Source organism: Malus sylvestris, chromosome 16, assembly GCF_916048215.2.
Source record: "Malus sylvestris chromosome 16, drMalSylv7.2, whole genome shotgun sequence".
NCBI classification, from domain to species: domain Eukaryota; kingdom Viridiplantae; phylum Streptophyta; class Magnoliopsida; order Rosales; family Rosaceae; genus Malus; species Malus sylvestris.
Window position 1 is genome coordinate 20,818,432 of NC_062275.1, and position 15,375 is coordinate 20,833,806.

The window sequence follows — 15,375 nt, forward strand, 5'->3', positions numbered from 1 at the left end:
AATTATATGCATTGAAGTTGGCCATTTTGCACAGTGGAGGGACAGTGAGGAATCTCTTGTATAAACATGAGGACGACAGAGGGCCGGCATTTTTAGACTTTTTATCCTTTTCCTTCTTTTATTTATTTATTTATTTTATTTTTATTTTTATTTTTTTAGCATACAAGATACTTATTCCTTAAAAAGAGAGAAAAATAAAATTTGCACCTTCATCCTTTTTTAAGCTATAAAAAGTCCTTCTCTTCTACAAAAAAAAACCCAAGAGAGAGTGAAAAATGGGAGAAGGAGAAGAGATTAATGCAGCAGAAGAAGAAAGAGAGAATATCAGTCTCAAGGACCTCTCTAAGAAGCTTGAGGAATTTGCCAAGGCTAGAGATTGGGAGAAATACCACAGTCCCAGAAACCTACTCCTGGCTATGGTAATTAAATCTTTTCCCATTACAATTCTACGATCATCATTTGTTTTGGTAACCATGACACTGTATATGTTTCTATGTATGATGCATGTCTAACAAGTTCATTGGTCTCTCTCTGCCTAACCACGCATTTCTGTGTTACTTTTCTCTGTCATTAGTTTTTACGCTTGGGTCATGCAATCTTCTTTGCTTTTGGAAAATGGTTTGAGGACATAAGATGCTTATATTTTCGTATTGTGAGGTTCGATTATATTAATTATGATGGTTATTTTTTTATTGTGTGGTTCAAGTTCACAGATTGAAGAATATAAGTATATATACATATACGTACATACATGTTGGAAGATGTTGTTCCTTTGCCACATACATACATACATCTCTTTGTAGATGCAAACATATATTTCCTAAACACGTGCATGACCTGTCCATTTCATTGATTTGTTGGTGTTTCTTTATTTGATAATTACAAACTATTAATTTACGGGAATGAGAATTCAAACTAGGGTTTAAATGGACGTGCTCTGGTCAACTGCCCCAATTTATATCTGCTATTTTTTTTTTAACATAAGCTATCTTTCATGAATGGCCAACGCCAGTAAACCTTTTTCATTCAAATATGAGTGGGGTTAGCAGTTTCTGAAATATGAAATCCCTACTCCAATTTTGCATTCATAATGCATGCAATACTCTTTTGCAAACATTTGGGGTGGGATACCATAGACAGATCGTACTTTTTGAAGTTTATCTTTCAACTTTGCCCACTTGAACACTTCCTTCAGAAAGATTGGGATGAATTCTGATTAGGGAAGCTGGCACGCACTGGGGACAACTAACAACATGTAGTGCCTGTAACACTCTCTTTGACTCACATCAGGACCCCTTCCTGCATATCCATACAAGACCCAAGTAGGCGGGTCGATGGGGTGTAGGCTAAGGCGGCATATTGGGTGTTGCAAATTTCATACCCTAATATGTGGAAAGCTTTCATTTAGCTTCTTTTTTTTTACCAAGTGTACATTTTTAGAAAACTTTGATTGCAAAAAGATAAGTTAAGCCATTCATGCATGTGTGGTTGAAAATATATAGAAATGGAATTTGAAAACAAATAAATAATTTTCATGGTTGCTATAACATACACGATGGATGCTGCATGTGTAGGTGGGAGAGGTAGGAGAACTATCAGAAATCTTCCAGTGGAGGGGAGAGGTGGACAGAGGGTTGCCAAATTGGAAGGAATCAGATAAAGAGCATCTGGGAGAAGAGCTTTCTGATGTGCTTCTTTACCTCATCAGGTTGGCGGATATATGCGGCATTGATCTTGCTGATGCTGCCTCCAAAAAGATTGTCAAGAATGCCATCAAATACCCTCCCAAATTCTTCTAAATTAATTACCTTAATTATTAGAACACATGATAATTTCTGTATTTCTCAAATTTGTTTTTTTATTAAGATGATCACTACGCCACAACACTGCATCTACCACGGCTAATTGACCATGGATGTATAAAGTCCGTTATAAAAAGTCAAATTTAATCACGGACATATGAAGTTCATGGTAAATAATTATTATAACAACGGGTATAAACAAACCCGTGGTTGAAATGGTTAAAGTATCAACGCGCGTTTAAAGCCTATTATAATTTAGCTAAATATTACCATGAGGAAAGCCCGTGGTTGCAAAAAGTTTTAACAAAATCACCTTTTTAATTTATGACAGACTGTAATTGTTATCTTTGTAATTTAATTTTTTTATTTTTTAATCAACTAGTATCTCTAATCTCTAATATTAGAAAGCCAGAAGTCAAGTTTGATGTCTCAAGGCTTTACCAAAAATTATTGGACCAAAATAACCCTGAAACAAAAAAACGCATTAACTGAAAAGAAATTATTACTAAGGGTAGTTTTGTAAGAAAAAAATAACAATTAAAAGATATAAACAAAAGAAGAAGAAAAGGAAGAAAAAAAACCTAATCGTGGAGGACTCGAACTAAACTGCCACAAACTGAGATAAAATAGAAACAAAAGAGAAAAGAAATTGAATGTGCAAAAAGGAAACCTAATCGTGGAGGACTCGAGAGTAAACTACCGCAAACAGACTAAGAAGATGAATAAACTCCCAAGAACTCACAAATCCACATTAAGTAATTTACAAATCCAACATTAGAGAAGGAGGGAAGAAGCTTCATTGTTCCTGCTACTTCGAATGGTTTGAGGAAATTTTGTTTTCAATTTCATTCTATGACGCTGCCAACAATTACTAGACTCCAGCAAAAACACAAATTGTGCATTGTGAAGCTCGTCGTTCCTCTTCTATTTTTGAGTCGGTCACGATTTAAGACCGATGGATTGTTTTTATTCTACTTTGTTTAGTTTTTGTATTTCTATGTTTTGCATCTATATACATATTGATTGGATTCTATCAAGCACTTTTGTTACATTTGTGCTTCGCCTACTTTTTCATGATGTTCATGGTTACATTCTGCAATCTACATGGAGCACATCCTGGTATTGCAACTCTCATTTCTGCTTAATTATAGATACACAGAGAGGCTCTTTTGTAGAAGTTTTAATCTAAAAACATGATAAACCTCGATATGTAGACGTGTAAACGAAGGAGGGAAAATGCGAACGTGTGAGAAAACTGTTTTGCGGAAGCGGAGAAATAAAATCGATTGCTCCATTGTGAAATTCGAAAGCAAGCTCTTCTCCACTGATACCCAAAGGTTTTTATGTCAGTTTTAGTTTTGCTTAAGTTTGGTTTACTTAACCATTCTCCTTTGCTTATATTACTTGCTTATCCCTTCAAGCACTTCTCACATAGGAGTGGTCTTCTATCATTTTGACTATTATTTTTCATGTCACAATCCTCTTCTAGTAAGAAACTCAATCTATGGCATGGTGGTTCAAAATAAAAAAGGAGAGCCTTGAATTATAGCGATCAATTTTTTTTACAGGCATCATGTATTCACTTGCATCAAGATTGCTTGTTTTTTGTGTAATTGACTTTGAGGATTTGAATTTTTCAATATATGGGCCCTAAGTGATGAGTTTTGATTTCTAAGCTTTATATTTTTCCTTGTTTGTCTCATAGGTGGTTGGTGGTTCCAATTCATGAGGGTTTATAATTCAAATATCAACTACATTTATAGCCATCTGCAAATTTAAAGTGTGATTGGCTTTAGGAGATGTGTGTCTTCTTGAAAAAAACGATTGCAGAGAAGACGAATATCATTGGAGGACCAAGGTTGGAACTAGGACTTGAGTTTTGTTTTAGAGTGTGAAGCAAAGTCTCTACATATTTTGGTGATTTGGTATATTTCTTAATATAACTACTCATTTTGTTGTTAATTTTAGTGTAATATTTGAATATATGAATTTTAATAAAGTTAAATTTGCAATTTTGTATATAAATATATATTATTAAATCATTTTTAATATTTTTTACTTTTGGAAATTTTTTTATAACGAGCATTAGTCGTGATCAATTTGTAATCCACAATAGCCATAACATGTGGTGTTAGATCTCAATCTACTACGGGCACAATTCATGATTACATTGCATTTGACAACGTGCATAGTCCGTGGTAAAAACAAAGACTTTCTATCACATCCAGAATACTAACGGGCACAATGCCCGTGGTAGATTGCTATTTATCACGGGCATCCATCGTGGTAGATGAGCTTTTTTCTTCTAGTGGATGAGCTTTGAAACTTAAGAGTTTTCAATAAAATGTTTAAATGAATTTAGAGTGGAATGTCTAATTAATTTAATTTCTCCTTATTTTCTTATTGGCTGATGGAGATCATGTATAATTCAACAAGTTTGTCAATACAGACACTTAATACTACGGTTCAGTGATATTCATTTTACTTGTATGTTAAAGGTCAAAAATTCAAATTTTATGCATATCGAGTTTGATACCATTTTTTTCTCTCATTGTTGAAGAAAAACATGTATGTCAATAATTTTTTGGAAATACCACAAAATGGGACATTTTCTTAATCTTGAGACAAAAATATGATTTTTTTTTTAATATGTACAGAACATGCATACGCCATGCACATTCACTGGACAAAAATAAGATTCTCCTACACCTTGAAATGACCTAATTGCCCTTGTATATAAATGGGTTATTTCCTCTCATTTTCTTATTTCTCTCTCTACTCTCTCTACTCTTTCTCTCTCTCTCTCTGGCGAAGAACCCTAACAATGCAATCACCCTTTAATAACCCACCTCAGCGGCAGCAACCCTTTCTCTCTCACCGATGGCCATCTTTTCATCAGTCCCCTCTTTCCTCTATTTTTGAATTGGTGACCCAAGATTCAGATCGCATCTAACTTTTAGGTGGCAATACAATTCCCAACTCACAATCCCAAAAGCTTGGTGTGTAATGGAAAGTAATTCATCCACCAAAGATCTCATGAAGGTCATAGGTGGGATTGGATGAATCACCATGAGTTAAAGCCCAGTACGAGTGATGTTGGTTTCTTTACGATATTTGGGTAATAAAGTTTTTAATTTTTTAAAGGTTTGTTTATGGGTTTTGATTTCAAAGTGCAATATTTATGAGTTTTAATTTCTGGGTTTGTATGTTTTATGGCTACTGGGTTTCTTGGCTTTACCTGTATTTTGTGAGTTCGTGGGTTCTATGGCTGGGGTCAAATATTTCTTAGGGCTTCAATTTTTCCATAAAACTATACACTGTATGCACACGAGAGGCATAAAGAAGGTCAAATTTGGGTTTGTGCTCAATTGTTGTAGTCTAATTTTGACGTAATGTAGTGAACAAGGACACAGAATCATATCCTATAAGATTTGAACCTATGACATCGGGCTTTGGAGACTTAAGCATGCTTTGTTCATGCTTTGTGATGTGCATCTTTTCATTTAAGAAAGCAAACATTGTTAATGATACCAAAATAACTTCTCCCTTTTCCATTTACTAACAAAAATTACATGACAACTAAATCTTAAGAAAAGTAAAGGAAAAGAAACAAATTTAGTCACAATTAAAACAATTTAACATATCACAAAAATAATGTTCATTTCCTGATGCCATCTACAAGAATTGCATCTACAAATTTTTCCTAATGAGTGCATACGACGTGCATAAGGTGTGCATGTCTTGTGTGCGTGGCATATTATGTGCATTTTGTGTGCATGGTATGTGCATGTTATGTACATATAACAATGATACATAGTACGCATGTTTATTATCATAAAATACTTAGCTAATACATTGAACAACAATAAAATGTCATATAATTCCATTATGGTTGACGCGGTTCATTTCCCTTCACTAGTCGACGAGAATCCTCAAAGCCCTTGTTGCGCTCCTCCTCTATTTCGGCATTTCCATCCTGAGAACGCTCGTACGAATCTATATGGCCCCGATGCTTTTGGAACAATTCAAAATTTAGGAATGTGATCATTTCTCCAAACATGTCAGCCTTTGTTTTTTGCTTGTTTGCACGGTAGAGCACTTCGTTGGCTTCACCGTTGAGGTCCACAAGCTTTTTTTTTTGCCTTCATTAGCTTGTGGTTCTAATACTCGGAGATGCCCATCTCATAGTCGAGTCTTTTGCAACCTGATCTATACTTTTCAACAGCATCACCGAGTCCACAGAGCTAAACGATGATGTAGGATTTGCCTTCAACAACCCCGGAAGTAGAGGAGGTTTCATGTTGTACCAGCCATGGAACTCCGTGTTATATCCCTTAGTTTCATGTGGGAACTTGGACATGTTTGTGTTCTCAATTGTTTTGGCAATACACAAGTCTATGTGTGAGAAACATATTTATACACAAGTCTACCATAATGAGGATGAAATCAGTGGTGTAAAAGAGGGAATGTGTTGAAGGTGTTTATGTGGTGAGGATATGATGCATGTGACCTTCAAAAGTTGTAAGAACCCCACCACTATCTTTTTGTCCCCCAACTTGAAAAATGCTTCCAAATGTTGTTACTTCGTTTCCAACATAAAAGCTGGTGTGTTATCAAATCTCACACGCCCTACATCATGTTGTGCATGGGTTGGTCCAGGCATTTCTAACTATTTTGTAATGGTGGGGACTATATATTCATAGTTTCAACAAGACATGGGTTCGAAACATGGAGGTTTTTACATTTTTTTTGTTTTTGTTTTTAAACCCATTGTTATTGTTTTAACTCATCATCTTAATGACCTTTTGAAACTCACAATCCAACATCTTGTCTATACTAATACCAATATACAAACATAGGGCAAATCATATAGAGATGACAAATGTGCATATCGTGTACAATTTCTTTCATATTGAACTAAGACTTGTAATTCACAAACATTTTTAGACAAAAACCCATTCCAGATCGAATTCACAAAAATTTGCAAGTTCATAACAAAATTAACAAATATTGAGCCTTCTGTAACAAACACACAAAGTCAAATCCACAAACACAACTCCATGAATCTTCAATACCCTAAACAAAAATTAAATGCAAAACTCTTAAGATTGAAACGCATAAATCTAAAGTAACAAAACCCATAAACACATAAAGATTTCCAGAACACATTTGGGGCCCTCTTTTTCCCATCCCTCTTTTGTTTGACTTCCCATCTCTGCAAATCCAAAAAACTTAATTGAACAAACAAGTAATTAGTTGCAAAAAATGGAGACAATGACTGAGTTAGAGAGAGAAAGAGATGAGAGAGAGAGAGAGACAAACCTGATAGCAGTGGAAATATGGCTGCCGAAGCTTCACTGGCTAGAAAGAATGGAACTTTCCAGCCAAAACGCAAAATTTGGTACAAAAATCATGTCTTTAAGATGGAACATTGATGCAAATGAGAAACCCTCACTTTGAAGCTTTACTCTCGACTTCTCTCTCTTGGAAATCGGAGCTCAGAAATTTGAGCTCAACCTAGAAACCCAGAGCTCACATAGCTCTCTCTGCATCCTCTCTTCCAAATGACAAAAATGATGAAATGAGCTAAGGGTTTTTGTATTTATATGTGGGCTTTTAGTAATTTCGGTTTTGTGCATGATATGCATGGCCCGTTTATCCTATTCATGTCCCAAGATTAAGAAAATGTCCCATTTTGGGGTATTTCCCATAATTTTTTAACTTTTGGAAAGAAAAAATTATCTTATTTTTGGGTGTGCCTTTCAAAATGAAATAAATAAATAAACAAGCTCGTTTCCATAAAAATAAATAAAAATAAACAAAAGCCTATTAAAGATGGCACAAACCTGGGCTTGCCACTCACCATTGCCAGCCTTCTCATGCTTATGAATAGAGTACCCTACGCTAGTAATGGCATCAACAAGAAAATTCGCCTCCCAAAAGACATAAGTCCAAGAAATAGAAGAAAATGATCTTGCAAGTAATATGATGACCTCTATAATAGTTTTCAATCGCCAAGGTGTTTTGCACTTGTTTACAAGAAACTTTACTAAAAATTAAACAATCATTTGCAAAAACCAAGTTAGAAATTTTGAACCCTAAAGGAGAAAAAAGAATACCAACTTTATTTTAATAATTACAAGCTAACAAATTTAGTTGTCTAAGCAATGGCTCCATTCATAAAATCAAGGTGTAAAGGGATAAAGGATCGCCCTGCCAGATTCCCAGTGAAGGATAAAAAGAACCCTTTGCTTCTCCATTAATCAAGATAGAGAAGGAGGTTGAAGTGACGCACTCCATGACTTTAATCCAATTATAGTGGAAACCAAAATTACTAAGCACCATACGAATATAGTCCCAACTTAGCATATTGTAGGCTTTCTCAAGGTCCAACTTAATGGCCCACATGACACGATCAATTCGACTCAAGGTCCGGCGCTAATAGAAGTTGCTGACTCTCCTAGCAGCGAAGGGCAGTCCTTTTTTCGTAGTAATAGTGGGCGGGTCTCATGAGATCTTTTAGAGGATTCCTTATCACACCGGAACCCAACCTGCCTCTTTTATTCTTAAATCCAAAAAGAATTTCATGAGCAATAAGAATGTTAGTGATAGTTTTGTTAGTAATGATTTTCCTGGGGCAAAAGCCCCTTGATTTTCAGAAGTACACTATGCAAGCAGAGGCTTGAGCCTAGAAATGATGATTTTAGTGATAATTTTGTAAATAACACTGCATAAGCTAATAGGCCTATAATGATTAATAGTCTCAAGGCTCTCAACTTTCGGAATTAGGACGATATTAGTAGGATTAATCAGTTTAAGACATGAGCAATTATCAAAGAAATCTCTAACCAATTTAATAACATAATGCTTAACAGTGGACCGACAATGTTGAAAAAATGGGACTTGGATTGTCTGCCCTCCCATTTCGGTGCCCTCCCCGTGCCCACTTGTTTTGTCTCCCCGTGCCCTCTTGTTTTGTGTGGTCACGGTTAAGCCACGTCAACATTTTATATTGTTTTTTTTATAAAAATAATAAAACAAAAAGAAATAGTAATATAAAATGTTGACGTGGCTTAACCGTGACCATACAAACAGGAGGGCACGAGGAGGGCACCGAAATGGGAGGGCAGACAATCCAAGTCCGAAAAAATGTAGCATGCAACCCATATGGTCTCGGAGCGTCAAGTTTCCAATGTTGCTTCAGCCATCCAAATTTCATTTTCAGAGACTTCCTTTAATAAATCGATATTTTGTGAATCAATTATACACAAATTGATAATGTCAATAAAGCTACTCACATCACTGGGATTGGGAGTATGGGAGCAGGAAAAACGCAGTTGAAAATCCTGGACAAGAACCTCCTCCATACCCTTACCCTTATTCCACAAAATATCAATAGCATCTCTGACTCTTTGTATTTCATTTCTCCCTTTTCTAATAGTAGCATGAGTTTTAAAATACTTATCCCCTAACTGTAACCAATTAGCTCTAGCCTATTGAGCCCACATGATTTCCTCATCCCTCCTTAGAGATTGAATGAGTTGTTCAGAAATTTTCTTTTCCTCCTCGAGAAGTTGAGGGATAGGATTATCAACCATTGTTTTGGATTGAATATCACCCAAACTATAAAAAAATATTTTAAAAGAAAAATATAAAAAAAAAGAAATAAAATTACAAGTAAAGAATAAAACGTGAAAGAGCAAATTGCCACGCATATGAGCATATGACACGAGACTAGTGTATCAAGTAAATGCATATGCTGCATTTAGTCCCTCCTGTGTGACAATAGACTAGTGTATTAAGTAAATGCATATGATGTAATTAGTCCCTCACACGTGTGCCCAGAGACTAGTATATTAAGTAAATGCATATATTGGTCACTCAATACTACGGTCTGGAGGTATACCTCTTCACTTGGAAGTAAGAAGTTTTAGGTTTGAATCACGTGGTTCAAACGTGGATGGTGAATTCGATACCAAATTAGGCTGCTCATTATGTGGTTTAGCCAAACTTCCTCTTCCTGTAATATAAAAATATCGATGTACTAAAAAAAAGTAAATGCATATATTGTAGTTAGTCCCCTATTTTTCACCTTCTGCACCATTCTAGCCCTTGATTTTTGTAATTTTTTAATCCAACGACAAGAAAAAAGAGGGAGGTGCTGAAACTGAAAGAAAATAAGGTCATCTCTAACCGAAGGGTCCAGAGGGCCAGAGGGCCGAAAATAGCCCTAAAACCGTCTCCAACTGAGGGCTAGGCCAGAGGGCTCTGGAATCTGGGAGGGCCCCACGAGATCAGAGACGGCTGGAGGGCTGGAGGGCTGGCTATTTTTTTTTTTAATGTTTTCCTATTGCTGTCGGTTATAACCGACAGCATTAAAGAAGAATTTTTTAATACTGTCGGTTATAACCGACAATAATAGTTATTCAAGGCAAAATTTTTATTTTTAATTACTATTAGTGTCGGTTATAACCGACACTAATAGTTTGAATTTTTTTGAATATAACGGCTAGTAGCCGTTGTATTAACTTTTTTTTTATTTTTATGAATTTAAACTTCTTTTTTTCCCTTTTTTTTTCCTTTTCATATGAATCAAATTTTGTTTCATATTTTTTTTTCAATTCTATTTTACAAAATTTGTTTCAATTTTTTTTTAAATTCTATTTTTTTTCATATAACTTCTATTTTACAAAATTTGTTTCATATTTTTTTTAAAATTCCATTTTTTTCCTATAACTTTTATTTCACAAAATTTGTTTCAATTTTTTTTTAATTCTATTTTTTTCCTATAACTTCTATTTTACAAAATTTGATTCATATTTTTTTTCATATAACTTCTATTTTACAAAATTTGTTTCATATTTTTTTAAATTCCATTTTTTTTCCTATAACTTCTATTTCACAAAATTTATGTCATATTTTTTTTCAATTCTATTTTTTTCCTATAACTTCCTAGGCCATTTATACAACATTAAATTAAATTATGTAACATGAAACAACATTAAACAATATGAAACAACATGAAACAACATTAAACAATATGAAACAACATTAAACAACATGAAACAACATTAAACAACATTAAACAATATGAAACAACATTAAACAATATGAATTTAAAGTTGTGTGAATTATAGCCCAATATCTACCCTATTTATAGCAAAAAAAAATTCAAATCCAACGGCTAGCTGACGTCAGCATGATGTCAGCTACCAACGGCTAACTGACATCATGTTGACGTCACTTAGCCGTTAGATTTGAATTTAAATTGTAGTTTTTAAATAATAAATTATGTTTGTTCCTATGGCCCTTTGGCCCTCGGTTGGAGACGGTTTTTTGTGACAGGGCTAAAACGAGCCCTCTGGCCCTTTGGCCCTCGGTTGGAGACGGAAGCCAATATGGCCCTATACTGTTTATTAAAATATTAATATCTTGAGAAATCTTGGAGGGACAGAGGGCTAAAACGAGCCCTCTGACCAGACCTCGGTTAGAGATGGCCTAAATGACGGCCACGAACCCGCTTGAGCCGGCTGGCGGTTACCCCTTTCGCCAATCCAACGTCTTCGGATCCCGGACGCTACGGATTCGTATTTGATCCACGGATAGTCCCCCAAACACTCAATTTGTCAAATCCCTTTCACTTCTTTTAAACATTCACTTTCCAAAGCAATTCAAATCTCAGAACAAGAATCCGATTCTCGCATTGCAATTTCTCCACCCATAGTTTTCCCATTTCAGGAATAATCGAATCCAACGCAACCCACATTTTGATTTTCGATTTTGATCCTCACCATTTCTGCAGCCTCACTCAGATCGAACCGCACCAGCAACTTTCATGTAAGCTCCGATCTTCCTCTCACTCTATCTCAGTTACCCATTTATTGTTCATCTGGATCTTGCTTCGATTAAGCTATTGTGACTGAAAGATTTAAGCTTTGTTTATAAATTTGACCTCTTGTTGTGTTGTGAATTTGAATGGTGATATTAATTGCCCAGTGAAGTGGGAAGAAGATGGAGGGCACTGTGTTTGCTCCCGCTTTGGAAGGATTCAAGGCTGTCAAGTCCGACCAAGGAGAGATTCTGACCAAGCCTTTCTTGGATGTCTGCAAGCAGATTTTACCTGTTATAGGTTCATTTCTCCCCCTCTTTTGCTCTGATCCTAGAAATTGAACTGGGTTTTCGCTTTCTTTAAGGCACGATTGTTGTTTGTACATGGTTTTTAAGCATAATGCTAGCTACTCATTTGTTAAAATTTTATAATTTGAGATTGGTTATTTTGTTCTGGGCTTGATCTTATCTGCTTATGAATTGCAATTCGAAATTCTGATGCTAGATAAGTTTGGAGCTGCTATGACCCTTGTTAAATCAGACATCGGAGGTAACATAACGGTAAGAATGTTCTTTTACTTGTATTTTCACCATTGGTGCGCTGTGAGTTTAGTAGAATTATGCTTTATGTTGGCTAACTTGAATGATCTATTTTTCATGCATCATTCCGATAGAAACGTCCTTTGGGTTTTATGTATATTAACAAGTAGATCATCTTTTAGTTGATCGATTTTGAGTGCCCATTTGTAATTTCGCTCTCAACAATTTTTTGTTTGTATAGAGATTGGAATCTAAATATGAATCCAATCCTGCTGCATTCAACCTCTTGTACAGTTTGGTACAAGTTGAGATAGAAGCGAAAACAGCAAAAGCGTCATCCAGCTGCACCAATGGTCTTCTTTGGTTGACAAGGTAATCGATATGATCATTACGTTTGCTTTTTTGCTTTTATGATTTTGCACTTCGTTGAAATGTGATACCTCATATGTATGATACTATTCTTGTTCATTTTCAGAGCAATGGATTTCTTGGTAGAGCTGTTCCGGAACTTACTGGAGCATCAAGATTGGGCAATGTCAGAGGCTTGTACAGATTCCTATGGCAAGACCCTGAAAAAATGGCATGGATGGATTGCTAGTTCAACTTTCAGTGTAATGTCTCCAATGCCCCTTCAATTATTTGATGCACTACCAGTTTTCCCACTGTTTTTAGTCCTTTGATGTTTTTAATAGTATTAAGACGATTATGTTCTGCAAGTTGAGTGCTTCCTTTTTAGGTGTTTTACTGCCTAAATTTTTTAATTTGTTTGGGCCCTGTGAACGAGAACATTTTCCTCTTCAAATTTGGACTTATTAGTCACTATAATGATAGATTGCCATGAAGCTTGCTCCTGACAGAAAGAAGTTCATGGAGGTGATAGGAGGCAACGGTGATGTCATGGGTGATATAGAGAAATTCTGTGATGCTTTTACGCCTCTTCTTCAAGAGAATCACAAGTTTTTGGTAAGATGTTTTATTCTGTTGCCGAATTGAGTGAGAGCCTTTTTTCTATAACATTGTCATTTAGTTATGAGAAGGTTGCCATAGATTGACCAAATAATTGGTTAGAATGACAAATAGATGTGTATGGAGAAGTTGAAGGAAAAAAGAAACTCTATTCCATCAATTAGCCACATAAGATTGAGTTAGGAAAATGCTCATTTTTGAAAATTTTCCAAACTGTTGCCCTTGAAACTCATCATACTAAAAAGTCACTCAGGTTTTGTAAGATTAGCAAAACTCAACGCTCTGAGATGTTATCCTTCGGTTGGAAGGGAAGTTTCACAATTTCCTTGAGTTGCAATTCCGTTGATTTTCTATTTAGAAACAACGAGAAAAGAAGACAATTATCAACAGATTTGCCATCGCAAAATGTTAATATATGCTGACGAACTTTACTCTGTTTAAACAGACTAGTGTTGGCATGGATGATTTGAAGGCTTCGTAATTGAGAAGGTTTTCTGATGAGAGGAAGCTTGTACCCATGGATCATGTCCGTATTATGTCCTAATCCTTCAACTTAAAACATGAAAAATAATGCAACTTTTTCCTACACTGCACTTGGATATTTGATTTTATGTTTAATGTTAAATCTTACTTATAGATGTTTATTACACAGTATCAGATTGTTATGTGGTTTTATATGCTCGTTGCCCGCTCGTGCCTTGAGTTATTATCCTGCTTTCTTCTTGTATGCTTAGGTTGACATGAGAGATCGGATGAAACTAAAGAATAACCCTCTGATGGATGATGCAGGTAGTGGTGTTCCCTTTCCCGAAATCCTTTCCTAGCGTATGGATTTCTTTTCTATAAAGAATCGAACACTTGACTTATCTTCGCCTTCCTACGTTCTCTCACCATTTGGGCTAGCCCGTAAATGAGACATGAGCTAGTTCGTAAAAGGGCATTGACAACGCCTTTCCGTACTCTTATAGGTTGTATAGACATGTTACACTTAGATTTGTACAAACTTCATTAACCACGTTGTGCACTAGACCTAATAGAGTAGAATCCACTTATACTAGATGAAATTTCTCCTTCACAGGTATTACAACCCTATTTTATTTTCTTCATCCATCTTTTAATCTTATGTTTGAAGGTGGTGGTGGTTGATGTGAGTGCTTCCTGATCGCGTCAGTATGTGTGATCTACAATGTCGTTAACCTAAATTGTACAACTACTCTCTAATCAAATTTTACGACTAGTGAGTGAGGATCCCCGCTGGAACCTCATTTGTGAGGACCCCAGCGATCCTCAAATCATATCAGTTCATCGTACATTGTGCAATCAGAAATTATTGTAAATTCTTTTATTTAAAATTGAATGTAAGCAGTACTTGACGAAAATTAACCGCACGATGTATGATGAACGGATGTGATTGGAGGATCCGGCGAGGATCCTCACTCATAGCTAGTGTAGGTAACTAGTTAAGTATGCCAATGTGGCAATTGATCGTGTCCTAATTTGGGGAAAGAGATCCTCTCTGGATCTCTTCCTTCAAAGCCTACGGATCAAGTGATCCGAGCCCTTGAAATTGATCCAACAGCTAAAAACAGAGAAGTTAGTAAAAAAATTTAAAAGATAATAATTTTTTGCCGTTGTATCAAATTTCAAAGATCCTGATCACTTGATCCGTGGGCTTTGGAGGAAGAGATCCGGAGAGGATCTCTTTCCCTAATTTGGAGCTGCCAAATAGAGTTCATAAAGGCACGAACAAAAATTTATGTCGGATGAGAGTACAATGGGTTGGAATGGGTCTCAAGTTCAAATTTTGGCCTCCGTTGATTAAAGAAAAAGAGCACAATGTATTAAAATTCCTGACATATTTTGGTCATGATTAAATAAGGTAGATATTTAATTCAAAAGTAATGCTAGGGAGATTAAATTTATAAATTAAATGAAATGCAAGTTGATGATTGGATTATCTCTTAAGCGTTGATAAACGTGCTCATTTCTATTGGTGACACATAATTTAGTTTGCAAATTTTATCTACAAATTTAGTCTCCCTAGCATTACCCTTAATTCAATTGTAATTCATTATCTCCTATATTCTTAACTTTCCCAAGTCATGACTTAACAAGTAAAACATGTCATAAAACAAAATTTTCAATTGTACCAAAAAAAAAAAAAAACTAGGAGTCACTTAGTATTATGATCTAGTTGTATTCATCTTCACTTGTAAGTGAAAGGTATTAAGTTCGATTC

The 15,375-nt window shown here is 35.4% G+C and overlaps 2 protein-coding genes across 7 annotated transcripts; both read left to right on the forward strand.

The window, feature by feature from the left end:
- Positions 1-245: 245 nt before the first annotated feature.
- Positions 246-1,884, forward strand: LOC126606679 (uncharacterized). The gene is made up of 2 exons (XM_050274052.1): positions 246-419; positions 1,575-1,884. The coding sequence occupies exons 1-2, from the start codon at positions 276-278 to the stop codon at positions 1,797-1,799; spliced, it is 369 nt and encodes a 122-aa protein (XP_050130009.1). The 5' UTR covers positions 246-275; the 3' UTR covers positions 1,800-1,884.
- A 9,407-nt stretch (positions 1,885-11,291) lies between these two features.
- Positions 11,292-14,515, forward strand: LOC126608228 (glycolipid transfer protein 1-like). 6 transcript variants are annotated; one of them, XR_007617791.1, is made up of 9 exons: positions 11,294-11,639; positions 11,799-11,931; positions 12,136-12,191; positions 12,412-12,542; positions 12,646-12,781; positions 13,002-13,133; positions 13,582-13,662; positions 13,871-13,925; positions 14,269-14,515. XR_007617791.1 is itself a non-coding variant. In XM_050276068.1 (8 exons), the coding sequence occupies exons 2-8, from the start codon at positions 11,814-11,816 to the stop codon at positions 14,280-14,282; spliced, it is 642 nt and encodes a 213-aa protein (XP_050132025.1). In that variant the 5' UTR covers positions 11,293-11,639; positions 11,799-11,813; the 3' UTR covers positions 14,283-14,515. The 6 variants fall into 6 exon arrangements, 5 of the variants coding, with proteins under 5 accessions (XP_050132024.1, XP_050132025.1, XP_050132026.1 ...); XM_050276068.1 differs by lacking the exon at positions 13,582-13,662 and having other exon boundaries at positions 11,293-11,639; XM_050276071.1 differs by lacking the exon at positions 14,269-14,515 and having other exon boundaries at positions 13,871-14,211.
- The last annotated feature ends 860 nt before the right edge of the window (positions 14,516-15,375 follow it).

Excerpts from the sequence above, each read along its gene's own strand:
- LOC126606679 (XM_050274052.1), top strand. The coding sequence starts at position 276 with ATGGGAGAAGGAGAAGAGATTAATGCAGCAGAAGAAGAAAGAGAGAAT. Across the intron at positions 420-1,574 it reads GAAACCTACTCCTGGCTATG|GTGGGAGAGGTAGGAGAACT; the intron begins GTAATTAAATCT and ends CTGCATGTGTAG.
- LOC126608228 (XM_050276067.1), top strand. The coding sequence starts at position 11,814 with ATGGAGGGCACTGTGTTTGCTCCCGCTTTGGAAGGATTCAAGGCTGTC. Across the intron at positions 12,782-13,001 it reads TTGCTAGTTCAACTTTCAGT|ATTGCCATGAAGCTTGCTCC; the intron begins GTAATGTCTCCA and ends CTATAATGATAG. Across the intron at positions 13,134-13,870 it reads AAGAGAATCACAAGTTTTTG|GTTGACATGAGAGATCGGAT; the intron begins GTAAGATGTTTT and ends TTGTATGCTTAG.